The 18,568-nt window shown below is 50.1% G+C and overlaps 8 protein-coding genes; 5 read left to right on the forward strand and 3 right to left on the reverse strand.

Annotated features, from left to right (window-relative positions):
- Window positions 1-222: 222 nt before the first annotated feature.
- On the reverse strand, window positions 223-1,369 carry RCC_03969 (uncharacterized protein; the record flags this gene model as incomplete). XM_023769251.1 has 3 exons in its annotated part: window positions 223-542; window positions 595-1,255; window positions 1,310-1,369. 3 exons carry the CDS (start codon window positions 1,367-1,369, stop codon window positions 223-225), a joined length of 1,041 nt encoding a protein of 346 aa, XP_023625019.1.
- Window positions 1,370-2,905: 1,536 nt separating this feature from the next.
- RCC_03970 (uncharacterized protein) lies at window positions 2,906-3,622 on the forward strand (the record flags this gene model as incomplete). The annotated part of the gene is made up of 1 exon (XM_023769252.1): window positions 2,906-3,622. One exon carries the CDS (start codon window positions 2,906-2,908, stop codon window positions 3,620-3,622), a length of 717 nt encoding a protein of 238 aa, XP_023625020.1.
- Window positions 3,623-5,273: 1,651 nt separating this feature from the next.
- On the forward strand, window positions 5,274-5,987 carry RCC_03971 (uncharacterized protein; the record flags this gene model as incomplete). Its single annotated transcript, XM_023769253.1, has 1 exon — window positions 5,274-5,987. The coding sequence occupies one exon, from the start codon at window positions 5,274-5,276 to the stop codon at window positions 5,985-5,987; it is 714 nt and encodes a 237-aa protein (XP_023625021.1).
- Window positions 5,988-6,504: 517 nt separating this feature from the next.
- On the reverse strand, window positions 6,505-8,115 carry RCC_03972 (uncharacterized protein; the record flags this gene model as incomplete). The annotated part of the gene is made up of 1 exon (XM_023769254.1): window positions 6,505-8,115. One exon carries the CDS (start codon window positions 8,113-8,115, stop codon window positions 6,505-6,507), a length of 1,611 nt encoding a protein of 536 aa, XP_023625022.1.
- Window positions 8,116-11,916: 3,801 nt separating this feature from the next.
- On the forward strand, window positions 11,917-13,570 carry RCC_03973 (related to cytochrome P450 monooxygenase; the record flags this gene model as incomplete). XM_023769255.1 has 2 exons in its annotated part: window positions 11,917-13,372; window positions 13,434-13,570. The coding sequence occupies 2 exons, from the start codon at window positions 11,917-11,919 to the stop codon at window positions 13,568-13,570; spliced, it is 1,593 nt and encodes a 530-aa protein (XP_023625023.1).
- Window positions 13,571-14,375: 805 nt separating this feature from the next.
- On the forward strand, window positions 14,376-15,214 carry RCC_03974 (related to theta class glutathione S-transferase; the record flags this gene model as incomplete). XM_023769256.1 has 3 exons in its annotated part: window positions 14,376-14,423; window positions 14,479-15,007; window positions 15,081-15,214. 3 exons carry the CDS (start codon window positions 14,376-14,378, stop codon window positions 15,212-15,214), a joined length of 711 nt encoding a protein of 236 aa, XP_023625024.1.
- RCC_03975 (related to aryl-alcohol dehydrogenases) lies at window positions 15,201-16,331 on the reverse strand (the record flags this gene model as incomplete). XM_023769257.1 has 3 exons in its annotated part: window positions 15,201-15,718; window positions 15,780-16,264; window positions 16,318-16,331. 3 exons carry the CDS (start codon window positions 16,329-16,331, stop codon window positions 15,201-15,203), a joined length of 1,017 nt encoding a protein of 338 aa, XP_023625025.1.
- Window positions 16,332-16,888: 557 nt separating this feature from the next.
- On the forward strand, window positions 16,889-18,170 carry RCC_03976 (related to diaminopropionate ammonia-lyase; the record flags this gene model as incomplete). XM_023769258.1 has 2 exons in its annotated part: window positions 16,889-17,212; window positions 17,265-18,170. The coding sequence occupies 2 exons, from the start codon at window positions 16,889-16,891 to the stop codon at window positions 18,168-18,170; spliced, it is 1,230 nt and encodes a 409-aa protein (XP_023625026.1).
- Between the last annotated feature and the right edge of the window lie 398 nt (window positions 18,171-18,568).

An 18,568-nucleotide genomic window follows, 5' to 3' on the forward strand; every position in this document is an offset into this window, starting at 1 on the left:
CAAGGTTAGGAGGTGCTTTGCTTCCTTTACAAACGGGTTGCAGCATCGATGACGGTGACGATAGATGCAACAAATTGCTGATTACAGCAAAGAGGTCAAGACTGTCAACATGTTGAATTATCCTCTAACTGCCTTGCCTAAGCTATCTTCGTGGGATCCACCTCATCATAGTCGCCCGGAACATAGCCACAAGAGCATATCATCCGTCGATTCCACTCATCTTCATCCGCGAATCTGGAACGCAGTGTTGCCGACAACATTGCCCTGGCTGTTTTTAGTAGGCGAGCACGCTCTACCAGTTCCGGAGCAATCCCCCGACAATTCGCCATTGGCACAAGTCAAGATGGGAGTCCAGACCCAGAAGCCGGTGACGGAGTCTTGCACCTCAAGCGTAATGCTCGCAGATTCGGTAATAGACTCGGAAGTCGTGAAGCTAGCTCCAGCACTGAAGATGTCGAATGCTATTCCAACTTCAAAAGTCGAACTCCAGCCGACTGTCTGCTCGACGCTGCGATCGATCATTGCTGGACCAGTAACGGGACCTTCAGTCGAGCGGTTAGTGCTGCATTATTGAAGGGACCTGGAAGTACTTACCGTCGATCACTACGGTGTTTCCAGGAGCTGTGAAAGGGTCGCCTACTTGAGTGAAAGTACAATCCCGTTTGAAGAGGTCGCGGTTAGCGAGCAGCGCTCCTCCATGCTTTGCCTCCTGGCGTTTCTCCGGCGCAGGGGATTGAACGAGTCGCTTCCGCAAAGCTTGCTCGCGTGGGTCAGATTCCGAGTCGGGTTGGATAATCTCGCCTTGGCTGTTGATAAACAGCATGGCGCCACTTCCTCCACTAGCAATGGAGGAGGTGTTTGCAAAGTCCTCGGGGGTGAGAGATATGGACGACACACCTCCACCAGCAGCGTCACAGTCTCCAGTACCACAGCAGAATTGGAGCATGACACGCTGACGAAGGATGAGCTTGGTGCATAGAGCATTGTAAGTGGTGAGGATGTTCTGGCCGCAACCGATGTATTCGCTACCCGCAGGCGATCGAATGACTACTGCGCAGGTGGGATCTGGCTGGGCAATGTTGAAGAAGACTTCCAAGCCCCCGTTCTCGGCAGCGTTGAATTGCTCGCTCCAGATGGGATTATCGGCCAAGTCATACCAGTGGCAGACAGGCCAGCCGCTGCTGTCAATGAGCCGGTTGGGACAGGTACCGCACCCGCCGTCGGTACACATGGCAGGCTGGTGCCATGACCAGTCCTGAGATCTTCGTCAGTACATTCCCGTTGCAAATTTCGAAGCAAGCGTCATCACCTGTGCGAGCACGAAGCTCGAGATTGCGGCCAGGACTCCGGCTGTCTGGAAGGTCTTCATTGTGTGGAATGATATTCGGGGGAGGGTTGAGCGGTTGGTGGATAATGATGGTGACTCTGCAGCGGACTTGACGGCTCTTTATACAACCAGGAGCCACCCCTGGACGCCGCCCGGACAGCGCAACATTGTGCTCGATCGTGWTCCATCACTGCATCTGGCAGGTACTTGCCAAGTGACACGGCTCGATCATACGTCTGGCTGCGAGAACGGTGGGAGGAACTGGAAGTGTTGGTCTATGACAGCATAGTGAATCCTTCAATTAGGGTTATCCAGGAGCAAGACTGCCACAGCGGTGCAGAACGAACAGCCATGTTCACAGCCAAGCGGTCCGAAAGGGTAGCACGGGAAGCTGGCCAAGCTTTCTTGAAAGCCATACGACTGGAAGTGGAAGGTGTTACTGTTGGTATTCCTTCAACGAATGCCGATCGAGGACTACGGGTTACATCGAGAGCTGTTGCATCAGCCGCAAGCGTTGTCCGGAATGGTATTCACGGCAAGCGAAGGCGAGGACAATCTGGACTTCTTTCGCATTGTATGAGGTCGTTACCCAGCTGGTTTGCTAACACAAAGTTGTGACGTGGACCAAATCAAGGCAGATTCACAGACTCGCAGCTCGACGAGTAGTCTAGTCTGCTCGAAGTCACAGCAGTCTCTGGTCTAGCATCCGTTCTCAGTCCGATGCAGACCTCAACCCTCGGAGATGGGCATTCTTTCTCGCTGATTTCTCGCTGAGCTCCTGCACTTGGCCTTCGATCGCCTCGACTCGTGCGTGTGCCACACGGAAGGATTCAAGCAATATTTGAGCATCGAGGTCGCCAAAGAGAAGGTGATTCCGAAGGGCAGAAACTGCGAAGGATGCGCCAAGGTGGACAATGAGGATATGAGAAACGGAGGTGCATGACATGCAATATCACCAACAGTCATTCACCTGAACTAGATGATGTGCTACGTCAGCTGGTCGGCTCGTGACGGTGACCAGCGATCACTACCAGAAACGGAGCGTGGCGCCAAGGCCTATCTCCCCGGACTGCCGTATTGGCGAGCTACTTTCGACCTCCGCGGTGCGTATGGCTCTTTACTTGATCGATATTGGCTGCAGGTACGGTCCACTTGGATTCATGCCCTTTCGGCCAGTCTCTTGGCCGCTGGTAGGATTCGCGGAGTTGAGTATGTACAGGAATAGTTGGAAACCCTAATGCCAGTTCCGGTCAGCCAAGGAGGATGGGGCTCCTTGGCACCTATCATATTGACCTTCCGTACTTCCGTGGGTCCTCTTCAAACAAAGTAAGGCCATTGATTTCCAGAGCTGCATATCAGTTACGTTGTAGGTCTTGGAGCCCGGGCTACGGCATCGCCAACCATCGATGCCTTGCACCTCTGTGATGTGTTCTCCGCCGATCACGACAGTCAAGAACAAAGTCGTCAACTAGCTGTCGTCTCACTTCGTGCTAGAGAACCAGCAAACTGCTCATGAGCAACCAGCTCTCCTTCCAACGTTCACTTCAAAGATCCCAACTCGACATAATCTCCGACATCATGTCCAATATGACCTCCTGTCCAGCACGTGCGGATATCCCACTCACTTGGGCTTCCGTCGGCACTGCCATCAAAATCGCAGCATGTTCCGTGCCAGACTGCGACAACAATGCAGCAGCGCTATCTCTCTGTTGCAACCGCTATTCCTCAAACCAATCAACCCCAGACTCTTTCAACGGCATCTCAGGCATCTACCTCACCTGCATCATCTCATCAGACGGCACCGATTTCAACGAGACCAGCACTCAAAATTCCGACTACCAAAACTTCCAGGACTGTCTCGTTCAAGAGGGAGCAGCACCACTCCTTTGCAATCGTCCTCGAGAGGAACGACAAGATGAGCCGACCCCTTATGACTGTCCTGTTCTAGATCAAGACTCCATCACAGCCATACCACCAGCAAGACTGGGTGTGAACGCCACGGGCGATGTTGTGTGCGGTCTTCGGAATGTGCCTAATGCAACGGCAGTCTTGAGGAACTGTTGTGGGGAGTCGCCGCTTCAGGCGTATGGGCTGGGATGTTTTGCTTCTTGTGCGGGAAACAGTTCTTTGGAACAATGTATCGAGGATGGTTATGACTATGAGGGAGAAGGCAATGGACCTGCTTGTGTTACTCTTGATGATACCCTCACGAATACTGGTAGCTCGGGCGTTCAGGGAGGTTTGAAGGCCTGGCTGGTGGGTGGACTGTTGATGATCGTGGTGGCGATGTCTTGAATTCAGCTATGCACATATCAAATGAAGCTTCGATGAGGGGAGTCGACAGCTCCTGTGGGGCGATCGTATTGTCAGTGCGATTTGCCGGACGGAGAAGTAATGGCACTCGTCTGCTCTAGGATGATCGCACATTTAGAAGCACACCAGAGACAGTTCCTTTTTCTCGAGCTTTTCCATTACTGCAGATGTGCCTATAGCTACCGCTTTCAGCTTCACACTTCCTTGGACTGGCAGCACGACGACTGTATCATAGTGTGGCTGTTCAAGCCAGCTCTACTTTCAGCTTGAAGATTGTGATAATCTCGAAGGATGCTTGCCGTGATCTCTCACTGACGTTGTGGAGCTTTGACGCGTGGATGAATATAGCATTCTTGATCGACTTGCGCAATGAACTAACCAGAAAGATACCATGGGATACCCTTCAATTTGCCCTCCTCACCATACTGGGCACGGCTCTGCGTAAAAGAGCTTGGATTGGTTGCTTCAATGTGGAGAGCCGCAGTCAACAAGACTACACTGCACCACTCACATTGGGCGGAGAAAGACAATTTCGTGAATGAGCGGCGAGAAGAACTCATATTGCAATGATTCCTCAATCAGCCTGAGCGGGCCTCCTTTTCTTGCAGGCTTGGGGTAAAGTGGTTTTTGTGCAACGATGGGTACACAGATTTGTACTTGGTAATCGCAACGCTTATATGACACAGACGTTCTGCGGTGTCCGAGCGGTAAACAATGGTTCTTCGAGTACGCCACGATTTTTCTCTTTTTCCGGCCTGTATGATCGGCACAGATATGAAGTATGTCAACAACGAAACTTGGTCGTGTTACCTACGCGCACAAGATTTCATTGCATCCGACCGAGTGCCACTTTGCCACAACTGAAACGAACATGTGGCGCCCGTTGGAAGCAAGAAATCGTGGAGTGAACTCCGCACGAGTCAAAGAACAAACGGCGACGTTCGGCGGTAATAAAAAGCTGCAAGACCAACGTTCGCTTGGAACWCTGTCGTTATATTTTTCTTGGCGGCATGGCTCGAGAACTTCCGATTTTGGGAGGAGTAATAGGTGTAATCAAGGATGATACGAAAGTAGACGTTGTTGGAGATTGCTAGACCAAGTTGTCTACTTCTATAACACTAGAAGAATGCATCGGACACTCATCTAGGGATCGTCATTGGCCACACGTGGCTCCCATGTCGCCCCGTTAAGGATATGAGCTAACCGATACAGGAAACTTCAGCTGCCATCTTCATCTGCCTGATCCATTCGAGTCTAGCTTGAGCCTATACTGACTCTCATTTCCAACGTTGAGCATAGCTTAACGACTCCATACATATCAGCAGTGGACTCAGCGCAAACGTGACACATGTCCCGCAGCATCCTCAATGACTTGTCGTCGTCGATCGTGATATATAACATGTACCTGCGCTCATCGACGTGACTCGCAACGATGATTATACGATCACATCGCAGGTAGTCTAACCTTGATTGTGACTTTGATCGCGACCTTGACAGGACTGCAGGGGCGATTCAATTCGACATATAGTCGCATGCTGCCTGCGTACTCTACATCCCAGTATACCTTCGTTTAGTTCCTTTCGCTTCTCCCACCGCCTCCTCCCTCGCATTCCATCCTCGACAACGATTCATCATGCTCTTCTTACCGATTGCCACTCTTTTGACTTTGGCGTCAGCCAGCGCTATTATCCCAAGATACAGAAATGGGACCAACATCAATCCAAGATACCAAAACGGGACCACCACCCTCATTCCAAGATACCAAAATGGGACCAGAAGCCACGCCACTCCCGAACACAAAGATGGGACCGATGAGCTAGCTACCTTCGACGACATCAAAGCTCTCCCTGCATTGTCCGAGCTCAGCCCCATTGGCGTCTACAAAGGTCTGGAATATCGTTCTTTCGATACTCTGGTCGCAGGACTTCTAGGCCAAGTCCCCACCGGCGTGCTCCCCAAATCTGGCAACCAAGTCGCCGTGAACGGTCTCACTGACAATCTTCTCACTGGCTCCGGTCCTGCATTTATCCCCGCCAATGGCAACAAAGCTCTCGACCTCGAGAGTCTGTATTTCGGATGTGTAGTTAACAGCGTCGAGACCGTGACCGGTGTTCCAACCGAGTGCACGGTTGCTTTCACTGCCTATCTGGAGGGCCAGGAGGTTTCATACGAAACGATCAACCAACAATTCAACCCAGAGAATCTGCTCAGGGCGGAAATGACCAAAGCTGTCTTCCCCAAGACTTGGTGCAAGATGGGCAAGATTGAGATTGCGGTTGTGCAGGCTCTTGCGACGAGCACGCTCACGGGATTGTTGTTGGACGACGTCAAGTACAAGGTGTACTAGATCCTCACAGGCTGATGTGGTCGATGCGGTGGAGCCAGTTGTCTTCGATTCTTATAGCGAGACTCCCATAGCGAATTTATTGGCATCGATCAACGTCACTTTTGAGTCATTACCATCAGCGAACAATGGCTGTTGTATAGACGACAATATGTCTGCAAAGCTATGTTGCTCCCACTTGTTATCCCATTCAATCAAACATCAGGGCTGACGATCGACTGCGAAGCCATCAGCGATCAAAGATTTGTAGAGAGTTGAAAACATCATGTCATGAAAAGCTCTATTTCCTCAGGATAACGACGAGCGTCAAGGAAAGGATGTGGACTTCACCAAGCAAGACGATCGAACAGCAATGGGATGGGATGACGAAAACCATCAAAGTGAGCCTCGCTGTTGTAATTTCGACGCCACCTGACCATTTGGATACATTGAACATGCGAGGAGTAGTCAAATACTTAATGGAGACACAAATCTGAAAATAGAACTCATTGAAATCATCATCATCTCTGCACGCAGCGACTCACCCGAAGAACTCAGTTTTCTTCAAACGCTGAATATTCTGCTGGATAGCCAAATCAATACCAGCMGTCGCAATTCCCGAGCCCATAGTAACCGCAAGACAACGCTGTTGAGTTAACTGGCCATAGCTGGCATCAATGGTCTCTGCTAGAGGCCAAAGCAAGTGGTCACGCATTCCCTCCATGTCTTCTTTCACTCTCCGCAGCCATTCCTCGCCTGTTACAGGCGCCAAAGATACCCCAAGCACATCGCATACATGTCGCCAGAACTCCTGCATACCCAAGCCATCGTGAACTTGAAGCGTAGTATTCTTCAACGACGATGCGATACTGTCCTGTTCTGCCAGTGCCACGATCCGCTCCGCCAACGAAGCCGAGTCTGCAACGAATAGCCACTGGTCATTTTCGTCTGCGTTGAATGCTCCGATACGTACTGAAGCCCATACGATGCGCCATAGATAATCATCCTGATTCGCAAGGCCTATCTTCTGGCTCCCAATTAGATATGCAGGACTGACAATGTCGATGGATGTATTGTAGTGAGTTGCCCGCCGAACATTGTCTACGAGTTGCTCCGCCACGAATTTGGTTTGTGCATACCCGCTGCCTTTGGCGGTGTCGAGGTACATTTGGTGCAGATTTTGGCCATATTCTTGTGTCGGATCGGGATATCGTCCACCGGAGATGAAGACGAAGCGGCGTACGCCAGACGACTTCAAAGCCAGTTTCAGTAATTGTTCGGTAGAGGATACGTTTGCCGCCTCCAACTCGCGATAGGTCTTTCTCCAATCAACCACAGCACCGCAGTGGATAATGGTGTCGATCGACTTTTTATTCCCGTCTCTTCCGCGCTTTCCCAAAGCGGAAAACTCGTTTGAGTGAATCTCGGAAAGTCCGAGATTGGTCTTTGACAAGTCTCCAGACCAGGCACGTATCTTTAAAAGATTTTCTTCTGGGATGGATTCTTCTGTCGCTGCAATGGTATTCTTCACTCTCATCATGGCCTGATGTTCATCAGCGCTCCGAACGAGAACCGCGACGGAGCCGATGTGCTTGGACTGCAGCAGTTGAACGAGAATTTGCACACCCAGGTATCCAGTGGCCCCAGTCAGAAAGACATGCTGTTGGCTTTGATCTTGTAGACCCAAAAGACCGCCTAGAACAGTCCGTGAGGCTTCTGCAACTCGATCTTGTAGAAATGCCACCTTGGCACCATCAACCGAACACGACTTCTGGAAAATGGTCTCAACTTCGCGGCAATTTAAGAGCGCCGCAAGTTTTCGAATCGTCATATCTTTCGACCCGAGCATCTCGACCAGAACTTTGGCCCCGAATTGCTTGTTAATCATGTGAGAAAGTCTCATCATTTGGGCCGAGTTGATGCCGATATCCTCAAGACTGTTGTCGTGTCCGCTGATGGATCTCCAGATCGCTGAATGTCTGTCGGAAACAACATCTGCGACCAAGGTCGACAACTCCACAGCCTTCTTTTCGTCGAGGAGTAACAAGGGGCCTTCTAGAGCAGTAGATATTTGGTGTACTGCTCCCTGAGACGCGTTATAGATGTCATCGTTCAGGAGCCAGCTTCGGAGAAGATTACGATCAATCTTCATAGTCGCGGTATAAGGCATATTTACCAGCCCAATGAAGACGGTGGGCATCATAAAGGATGGTAGTGAAGCAGAAAGGAATTCTGTGATGCTTCGCAGGCCCAGAGGAGTGGGTTTCGTTGCCAGTGCAGCGCGATTATGACGGCTCAGCTGAAATGGTACATCGACCGACTCAACCACAGCGACTAGTCGCTTTGCATATGGTCCTTGGGAAGGGTATATGACAGCGCACTGCTTCACAGCAGAATGCTGCACTAGCTTGCTCTCAATATCGCCAAGCTCGACTTTTTGACCTGGTATACTTGATCAGTCCTTGCCATGTGAACATGACGATTTCGTTTACTTACCGCTGACCTTCACCTGGAAGTCTTTACGACCAACAAACTCCAAAGAGCCGTCGGACTTTTGACGACATAAATCACCCATTCGATAAATACGAGAAGTCTCCGTTATTGGACCTGGTGCAAAGATGCCTTGGGAGAACCATTGTTTTGGCGGTGTCGTGAAAACGGTCGCGGTCTTTTCAGGAGCGTTGAGGTACCCTCTTGCCATTGTTGGTCCACAAATGACCAATTCTCCAACAGCTCCAACAGGAAGAATAGCGCTCAGATTATCCGGGTCAACAATGTACGCCTGACAGCTTGGAAGACGCTGCCCTACATTGGATGTATCTGCATCATTGAGAACATCGCGTGTATGTGTTACATCCACCTCAGCAGAGCCGTAATTGATTCCAACGCGAGACGTCTCTAGCCACTTTTGTAAAGTCGCCCTGCTGATCGATTCTCCTCCAAGAGTCACAAATTTGAGACTTGGAACTGTGATCGGATCCAGCAGGCCTGCTACAGTGGGAGTCAAGAGTGCCCAATTGGCTTGTGATCGCTCGACGAAGCCTGCCAGATCGTTCTTGCGGTCAATTTCAGAAGGTATACATACGCATCCGCCCATCAAAAGGGTTGTGAAAAGGTCTGAGATCATTGTCAGCCCATGCTCTCACGCGGTAGCCCTTTTGGTCAGTCTTACCAAGCATGGCGACATCGAAAACATGATTTGCAAACTGAAGAACTCGAGAAGTATTGTTCAAGTGCATTGCTTTGGCGTGCGCATAGGACCCGGTGCATGCCGTATTATGCTGCCTCAGCATGCCTTTGGGAACACCAGTACTACCCGAGGAGAAGAGGACGAAAGCTAGATCGTCTGGAACGCATGATGTCTCCGGGGAGTACTCGTCATCATTGATCTGTGGAAGACGAGGAGCTGAAGGAACCATAAGCTCACAGACTGTATCCGCGTCGAATGCCCCTTTGGTCACTTCGTCACAAACAGCGAGACGAGCTCCGGTGATCTCAACGATCTGGCGAAGACGAGATTGGGGCCAAGAAATGTCTGTAGGAACAATCGCTTTCCCAGACTTCAGAATTGCCAATGCAGCGACCAATGCCCACTTTGACTTTCTCATGTTGAACAAAACCATGTCATCGGGTCCAGATTTTCCAGCCTCATGTAATGACTTTGCAATGCTCGATGAAGCCGTATCTAGCTCTTTGTATGTCATTTCGCCATCCCAAGCGAATACTGCTGGCGCATCAGGGCGATCCTTGACATGTGCTGCGAACCCTGAAGGAATGGTCATTTCCAAAGCACTCCCCGGAGCAGGCTGATTCCAAGCGATGATTCGCTTTCGATCGTGATCACTGAGAATATTTACGTCTCCCAGAACGCTAGTCGGGTGTTGTACAAGTGCAGAGAAGATAGTTTTGAAAGTCTCCACGCGGCCTATTGCATCATCTTCCTGGAATTTCCCATGCTTCGGCTGGTACAGTAAACCAACAGAGACCTCGACGCCAGGTTCATGTGGAGAATGGATGATATGAACGATGAACTCAAGAGTACAGATTTCATTGAGCGCATGAATTTGAGCTTCCATGTCGAGTGGATCCGGACCGTACCAGAGCATCGTGTTAGGGGTACTGTTTCGACTGCTGAGATTGAGTGAACCAGTCCGGATGAGATTCGTGTGCTMACTCAGTGTCAGAGATTTGTCCGTGGCCAAGGACAGTAGTTCAAGTGATGCATGTTCTCCAGCACCAGAGAGATAGCAACTGGACGAGCTATCCCTGCTGTAGGTCGATAGAAGCAACAGCCATGCTGTTTGCAAAAGTTGCTGGAAGTCTTCGAACGATTCGCTTTGGGTTTGAGAACCAAGATCCAGAGGGAGCCGTTTCCAAGAAGAGATCAACAACTCGTTCGTTGCCATGCTTAAGATGWCGGTAGATGGGTTTGGACTCTGGTAACTCAATAAAATGCAGTTAATATTGTTGGAATCCTGAGCTGCTGAGCAATGGAACGCTCTGTGTCAAACTAAATCAGCGGTGATGGAGGTCTCGATACAGTACACCGCCATTCTGGATGGCAAAAGCCATTGGTCGTGGGTAGCCCTATAGGGTTCGAACGAATTATTCCCCATAGAGAGAGTACCACAAAGTCTCTGTTGATAACAATACTTGCTTGGATTCATAGCACGTTAGTTTTTGTTACATGTTGCAGTAACGTAGTGCATGCATGATCAATCCAGTCTATCATACGGTGAAAAGATCTAATGGATCCTGAGGCGTACGAACTTTTGCGGCGGCAATGGTTGAAGGCTAGATGTCACCCATCATATGCTTGATGTAAGAACTTCCGACTCGACGAGTCTTGTTGATWCCATCCTCGCTCTCTCTGACAGAGACAGTACTATGAGCTGCCAATAGTCAACCGCAACGTGTCGAGCTTCAACAAATCTACAGATATACGATGCAATTACCCTGTAGTGATCAGGGCCCTACATACATCCCCGAATTCTTCTCACAGCAAGGCTCCCTCATCCACATACATCAACTCCTGTGAGATCGGAAATCTACTTGATCTTCAACACAAGTAGGGTTGTGTCCAGTATGTCTCAAAGATGAAAAGAAAGCAGAACTTTGTTTCTGATATCAAYTTTTCTCAGCATACATAATCCGAACCCTAACATATTGTGGTTTATTCGCAAGACAGACCCTATTTTCCGTTGAGAAATTTGTGTATCAACTATCGATACAAGAAGCCAAACTACCAATGCACGATACCGTCGCTTTTCGTTGTATGTGTCGCAGCACAAAGTTCGCTGGTAACAATGGCTGCAGCGAGCTGCAAGTTGTTGTCGGTGAGTGAGCTTTGTTGCTTGATCTTCCACCTCCGAGCTACATTACACCATGTGGACATCTCGCATGAAGCCACATCTCCCAGGCGCCTTTCCACGCGAGACTCGACTCCACAGTTCGGATTTCTCGATCACAGMCGGATCTTGATAACAGCTGCATGGTGTCGCCTCTAACCCCTTCAGGGCATTGCACCTAAAAGGGAGATCTTTCACAGATGTGACAGGGGTACGATGCCAGCATGTGCATTTCGTCATGGACATGGTTTCGAGAGGCTCAAAATCGGGTACTCGTGCAGCTGTTGAGCCTACTCCAGCTTCACTGAACTCTGGAGCGCTCCGACAGTCTACTGCAGGCAACATACATTTCTCCGTCGGAGTGAACACTTCTCCACTCAGAGCCGTCGGGTGAGGATGTCTTCGCCGCTCACCGTACTCACGACATGCAAGCAGCGTTGGTATCCACAACACATGCAACACGACTGCATTCTACCATTTTGCATGTTGGATTCTCGGCAGGTCGGGTCTTGACACTCACCGTTAATCAGCTCACGTAATGCTACAACTTACAGAGTATAATTCCGACATTCACAACATACTAGCCAGTAGCAGCTCCTCTAGCAATGGCCTTTTTTGTACTTGCTGCGATTGCAATCGGTGCCGCCGCATTGTACCAATGCATCATTCACCCTTTATTTCTGAGCCCCATTTCAGATATTCCAGCTGTCCATCCACTAGCAAAACTGACCTCTCTGTACATGATCTGGATCCGCTATCGGGACATTGAGAACGCCACCGTCTTTGAAGCGCACCAGAAGTATGGCGATGTCGTTCGTCTGAGCCCGAAAGAACTGTCCGTCAACTGCATTGACGATGGAGTCAAGACAATTTATGGCAAAAACTTCGATCGACACAACTTCTACAGTATCTACGAGGATTTTGGCAGGAAGAATGTGTCCTCGAGTCTGGATGCGATTCCTCACGGCCTGCGGAAGAAGCGAATCACGCAGGTCTATTCCAAGTCATATGTACATTCCTCGCCTGCAATAGCTGGTCTGATAGATCGAGTCATTCGACAGGGATATCTGGGCTTGATTACTGGCTGCGCCAAAGATGACCGACCTTTCAACACAATGCAACTCGTTTCTGCCTTGGGACTTGACTTTGTGACGGGATACACTTTTGGAGTGCAGAACGGCACGAATTTCCTCAACAATCTCGAGGAGCACGCCGAGTTTTTGCACGAAATGCACAACGGCTGGCCATACGAGATCATGTTCTGGTTTTATGAGCTTCCCGGGACGCTGCGATTTCTCGAACGGACGGGACTGCTCTACAAGGGACGTTCCAAAAGTCTGGAAACGTTTCACAACTTTTGTCTAAACATGGGCGACCGAGCGGAAAAGTCTCTCAACAACACGAGCACACAGGAGATAGCGCCGGAGGAATATCCCACTGTATATCAACATTTCAAACGTAATCTGGAAAAAGAAGGTATRAGCGCCACTCCATTTGTGGAGAAGTACTCTCAGCTCTTGTGCTCGGAGCAACAGCTCGAAATAGCCGCTGAGGTGGCCGATCACGTCCACTCTGCGGACGAGACAATGTCCACGACTCTGACATATGCGTTTTGGGAGCTTTCACGCAGACCAGATATGCAATCCCGTCTCCGCCTCGAATGCCAATCTCTAGGCTCCTCGATCAATTCCGCAAGTTCRACTGAGCCTCTACCATCCCCACCAGTCGTGGATAAACTGCCACTACTCCATGCAATTCTCATGGAGACGCTACGTCTACATCCCGTGATAGCGGGTGGACAAGCTCGAGTAACGCCATATGGGAAGTTGAGTAAGCTTGGACAGTACGAAAACATTCCTGGCGGTTACAGAGTACAATCTTACGCCAGATTCCTCCATCAAAACACCGATGTATTCCCTGATCCGCTCGCTTGGTACCCCGAGAGATGGCTGTCACAAGATGGGGACACCGAATCGGCAGGACATGATCAGAAGATGCGATGGTTCTGGTCATTCAGTTCGGGTGGCAGGATGTGTGTTGGGAGTAACCTCGCCATGGTTGGTAAGTTGCAATTTCACTCCGATCCGTCTCGTGAAGAGTACTGCTGACGAATTTATGATAGTGATGAAGTACGTGCTGGCTCTGACGTATGCAAACTTTGAGACGCACGTCGTGGATGACGATGGAATTGAGCATATGGAAGGCTTCGTTGGAGGACCAAAGTCTGGTAAGCTCTTTATTGGAGCAAAGGCGTTGTAGTGGGAAGAGTTTCTCTCGACTTGAGGGTATCGCTTGAGAATCGAGAGGGCTTCTCTGCTTGACTGTGCGTACTGCACCGTGGCTTCGGCTTCATCTAGGACACTCGTGTCGATAGCATACGTCGGGGGATGAGGTTAAGTCTGAGCTCTGGTTACCTATATGTTCGAATTTCAAAAGATACTGTGTCTGTGGCAGCCAGCCGACGGTCAATGTCTCAATGACCCTCCTCGTCCATGGTGTATCAGGGTTTCCATCACTATACTTTACCCTGCATGAGATGGCCCTAGTTCCGGGTTATCGTTTAAAAAGTCACCACTTGTAGACATAACATTATTACTACTGGTAGATCGGTTGGGGAGAAAAGGTGTGGAGCCAATGTATGTATTCAGCCGCATATCGGCGGTGTACCCATGCTTCGAGGCACTGCATACTCCGGAGTAGCTGCACCTTGTTGTCCCACTCTGACACTCAAACACTGATTAGTTGAATCGAAGCGAGGTCACTTCAGTCGTAGTACAAAGAATGAAGTAGGAAAGCATATTTATCAATGGCTACRACGCCTGCCCGGTGATTCATCAAGTTCAAACGCTCCATCGTTATGGCACCACTTAGCTGCACTCCATTCACCAAGTTCCACAGCTCTCTAGGCCAGTTTGGCTCGATATTCACAAGATCCTCGACGACTTGGCGATCTCAAATTGCTGTTACTACGCGCGCTCCTCGCAGATACATTTCCACGAGCAGACAAGTCGGCAAGCAACACGCGAGCGAGAACAGAGCACGATTTTCCACCTCCGCTGCCTCGATGTCGCCCCAAAAGCTGCAGACGCTTGTACTGCAAATTCAAGACCCGGTAAGAATATGTAACGCACTTGTCAAAGCGGCACCAACAAGGCTAATTAAATCAGGGCCCAAACCCACAAAAGGTGGGAATAATACTCGAAGAGTTAAGCCTGCCATTCTCGGTCTCTGTGATCAAGAATGAAGGATCACAACAGAAAGACACCCAGGGAAGTACCTCAAACGGAGGAGCACCTCCAGTCCAGGATAAGAATACAGGCATGATAATCCTCAACGACCCCAACAACGACGTAACGCTATGGGAATCGCTCGCAATCGTCGAATACCTCGTGCACACATATGACAAAGAGCAAGAAGCGAACTTGCAATACGCTCCTCACACGCCGGATTGGTGGATGTGCCAACAATGGCTGGCGTACCAAATGGGCGCTCAGAGCCCATTCTTCTCGCTCAAAGCTTGGTTTTCGAATCAGCATGAGGAGCAAGTACCCAGCGTTATGGACAGATTCGCAGATGATGTGGTGAGAATTGCAAGTATTCTGGAGCATTACTTGGAAAAGAGTCGAGGAGACTACTTGGTGGGCGAGAAATGCACCTTTGCGGACCTCGTTTTTGTGCCATGGAACAATAAGATCGGTAAGCGACTTGAGCTATAGAAGAGCACTGGTAGAAGCKCTTTGCAGCATGCTGACTTGAYATTGAATCCTAGAGGAAGTCATGGGTAAGGAAGAAGCTTCAAGAATATTGGAAAAGTATCCCCGCTATCGTGAATGGCACAAGAGACTGATGGAACGACCGGCGGTGCAACGWATCATGCAAAACAATGAAATTAGTACCCAGTAACGGGCTTGGGAGCATAAGGCTCTTCTAGAAACTTTGCGTCCTCACCAGACAGTTTGAACGCAAGACCCTTGACGATCTCGTCAATCCGCGATGTACTGTTCAGTCCCACAATCGGACAGTCTCCATGATAGATACACCAAGCCGTCGCGACACAAGCCATGCTCACATTGTACTTCTTTGCCAGCTGCTCAACTCGATTGATAATCTCCTCGTCCGCAGTCGATGAACGTCCTCGTTGCTGTACGAGAGGGTCGGTCTTCTCTCTGTTCGATGTAGCAGTGTCACTGAACGGCCGCGCCAGTGCACCGCGAGCAATCGGCGACCAAGGCATCAGACCTACGCCTGTAGCTTTGCAAAAAGGTATCATTTCGCGTTCCTCCTCGCGGAAGACAAGGTTGTGATAGTTTTGCATTGAGATGAATTTGTRCCATCCGTTCTTCTCGGCGATGTTCTGTAGCATTTGGAACTCCCAAGCTGCCATTGATGATGCTCCGATGTACCGAACTGTAAGTATTCAGAATACAAGTCAGCCGGCGAAACATGTTACTGCGGCGATGAAAAGTACCTTTACCTGATACGATCACATCATTCAATGCTCGCATTATCTCCGTCTTGTCTGTTTCCCTGTCCAGTCGATGGATCTGGAGGACATCGATGTAGGTGCGCAGTCGGCTTGTACTGCTATCGACCGCATCCAGTATGTGCTTACGTGACAAGCCCATACTGTTGACATGACTACCATCATTCTGGATGTGCATCTGGAACGGAGGCTGTTCGCCGTCTTCAGACACGGGAAAATAACATTTGGTCATGAGAACCAGCTTTTGTCGGGGCAGCTTGTAGTGCTGGATAGCATTGCCTATGATTCTTTCGGATTCACCATGGCTGTACACATCTGCCGTGTCCCATGTGTTGATTCCACGGTCAAAGGCATGCTTCAGAAGCGGAAGAGCGGCGGCGGAATCCAGGATCCAGGGCTGCCATTGTGGAGATCCGAAGCTCATGCAGCCAAGCACGATGCGGGAGACCTTGAGTCCTGAACGGCCTAGACTGTTTTTCGGTTAGTCAAAGAGCAGTGAGTAATATTGCTAAGGTTGACACACGAACAATACTCCATGATGCTGGAGCGACGGTTGAGGAGTGAACAGAGGGGCTGAGTTCCAACTCAGACAGGAAACAAGAATTGGGAACTGCATTCCGTGAGCTTTCCAGTCCCCACACGAGCACTCGATTTGAGTCGTAGCCTCAGATAGACTCGGGGTTGGGTTTGGGCCCGCCTACCCGCCGGAGGATCCGTCGGACGAAGTCCATATCGTTGACGACGTGATGGAAATGCACTGACAACACTGCGAATGCATTAATTAAAAGATGCCCGGCGGTGAACAGTCTCGCAGTGTTTGTACGAAGTAGTGTGGTGCCGCTGGCGCATTTCATGGTAGAAAGCGATCATGTTCAACTTTGGCGCGGGGAGTACATTATATGTGCCGCTGCAGCTAATACCCCTGAACGCTTCGAAACTCTAGATCATAGCCGGGCTCGCTGGTTGGCTACGAGGCATTTGCGTGGGGCCGAAGCAAGTAATTCTTGGCGCTCATGTCAAAACAATAACGATCAGAGTAACAATGCGGTCGTGGTTTTTTTACTGCTTTCTCATTGAGTCTCAGCGATCATATCATGGCGGTGCTCCTCCGCCAGAGCTCTCGACTATTGTCTTCCAGATTGTGTGCAACCACGACTCACCGGATCACTAGCCGTAGCTATGCAACTCGAAGCAAGCTTGGTCTTGGCAACAACCTCCTCGCCTTTCACAAGGGACTCGTTGAAATCGAATCCATCTCAGGGAACGAAAAGCCCGTTGGTGACTGGCTTGTCAATAGCCTACAGTCTCAGGGCTACAATGTCGAAAAACAGTACCTTACAAAGGACAGTTTCAACGTTCTCGCCTGGCCGGGCGAGGAAAGGGACGCCAAGGTGATGTTGAGTAGCCACATCGATACAGTAAGTTCTTCCTCCCACTGTCACATACATACATAGTTAACGATCGTGTAAGGTTCCGCCCTTTATRCCATACAAACGATCCGATGATGGCAGAATCTCCGGCCGTGGCTCCGTTGACGCAAAAGGCTGTGTGGCCGCCCAAGTACTCGCGGTCAACAATCTCGTCTCAAGCTCCCGCATCAACCCTTCGGATGTCTCTCTACTGTTCGTCATAGGCGAAGAAGTCGGTGGTTTGGGAATGCAGCTTGCTAACGAGCYCCAACTACGACCACGGGCCATCATTTTTGGTGAACCAACTGAAGGCAAGCTAGTAGCCGGCCACAAGGGCATTGTCGTTGCGAAAATTCATATCAAGGGTCGTGCCGCACACTCAGGCTACCCTTGGATAGGCCTGAGTGCAACCGACATGTTAGTCGCGGCTGCTGCCGACCTACGTCTGCTTGGTGACAGCCTCCCACAAAGCGAAAAGTACGGCAAGACCACATTCAATCTGGGTCTTCTCAACGGAGGGGTAGCTCTAGGCGTTGTTGCCGAAAGCGCAAGCGCTGGTCTCGCAGTACGAATTGCCGTTGGCTCACCGACAGAGATCCAAGCTGCGATTACTTCCACAGTACACAATGCCGTTGCTCCCTTTATCACCAACRATATGGAGCCTGCAGATGTTGTAGAACTCGATTTCAGTGGTGCGGGCTACGCGCCGATAGATCTCAATTCTGATGTTCCGGGCTTTGAGGTGATGACGGTAAACTACGGGACTGATATCCCATGGCTGAAAAAGACGGTTGCGAACCAAAAGCGGTATCTCTATGGCCCTGGAACGATATTCGTGGCGCACACGGACCATGAGGGGCTCATGGAAGAAGAATTGTTTGGCGCAACGAAGGGTTACGAGCAGATTGTTCTTCACACGTTGCGCGTGATGAAGGAAGAAGATGGTGGCAGTGGGGTTGAGACATGACATTCTGTGGTGTCTGAGTAGTTACATTTGGCGATCCGAATCAGCACGTGTCGAAATCTTCAATGTGCAACATCAAAGACCGCTATTACCTGCTGAAACTGTTCTTTGGGTGATGATGGGCGAGTTCCCGGAGCGGATAACGCACAGATTCATATGCAGGGAGATGTGCACCGCCTTTCCTGCAAGATCGTAACGGGACAATGGTACGTTGAAAGTCAAATCCTACACATCTCTTCCTTCCTACATGTGTGGCGACGGTGGAGTTGCTCAATCAGTTGACTATCTGCAACTAGTATGATGACATGAGTGGTAGGCGCTCCAAACCGCAGGCGCTGGATGGAACCACCTGCACAGGTCCACCATCGTCGAACAGACCGCCATTCTAATGTAAACTCTAT

Source organism: Ramularia collo-cygni (assembly GCF_900074925.1).
Source record: "Ramularia collo-cygni strain URUG2 genome assembly, contig: RCC_scaffold05, whole genome shotgun sequence".
Taxonomy (NCBI): Eukaryota; Fungi; Ascomycota; class Dothideomycetes; order Mycosphaerellales; family Mycosphaerellaceae; genus Ramularia; species Ramularia collo-cygni.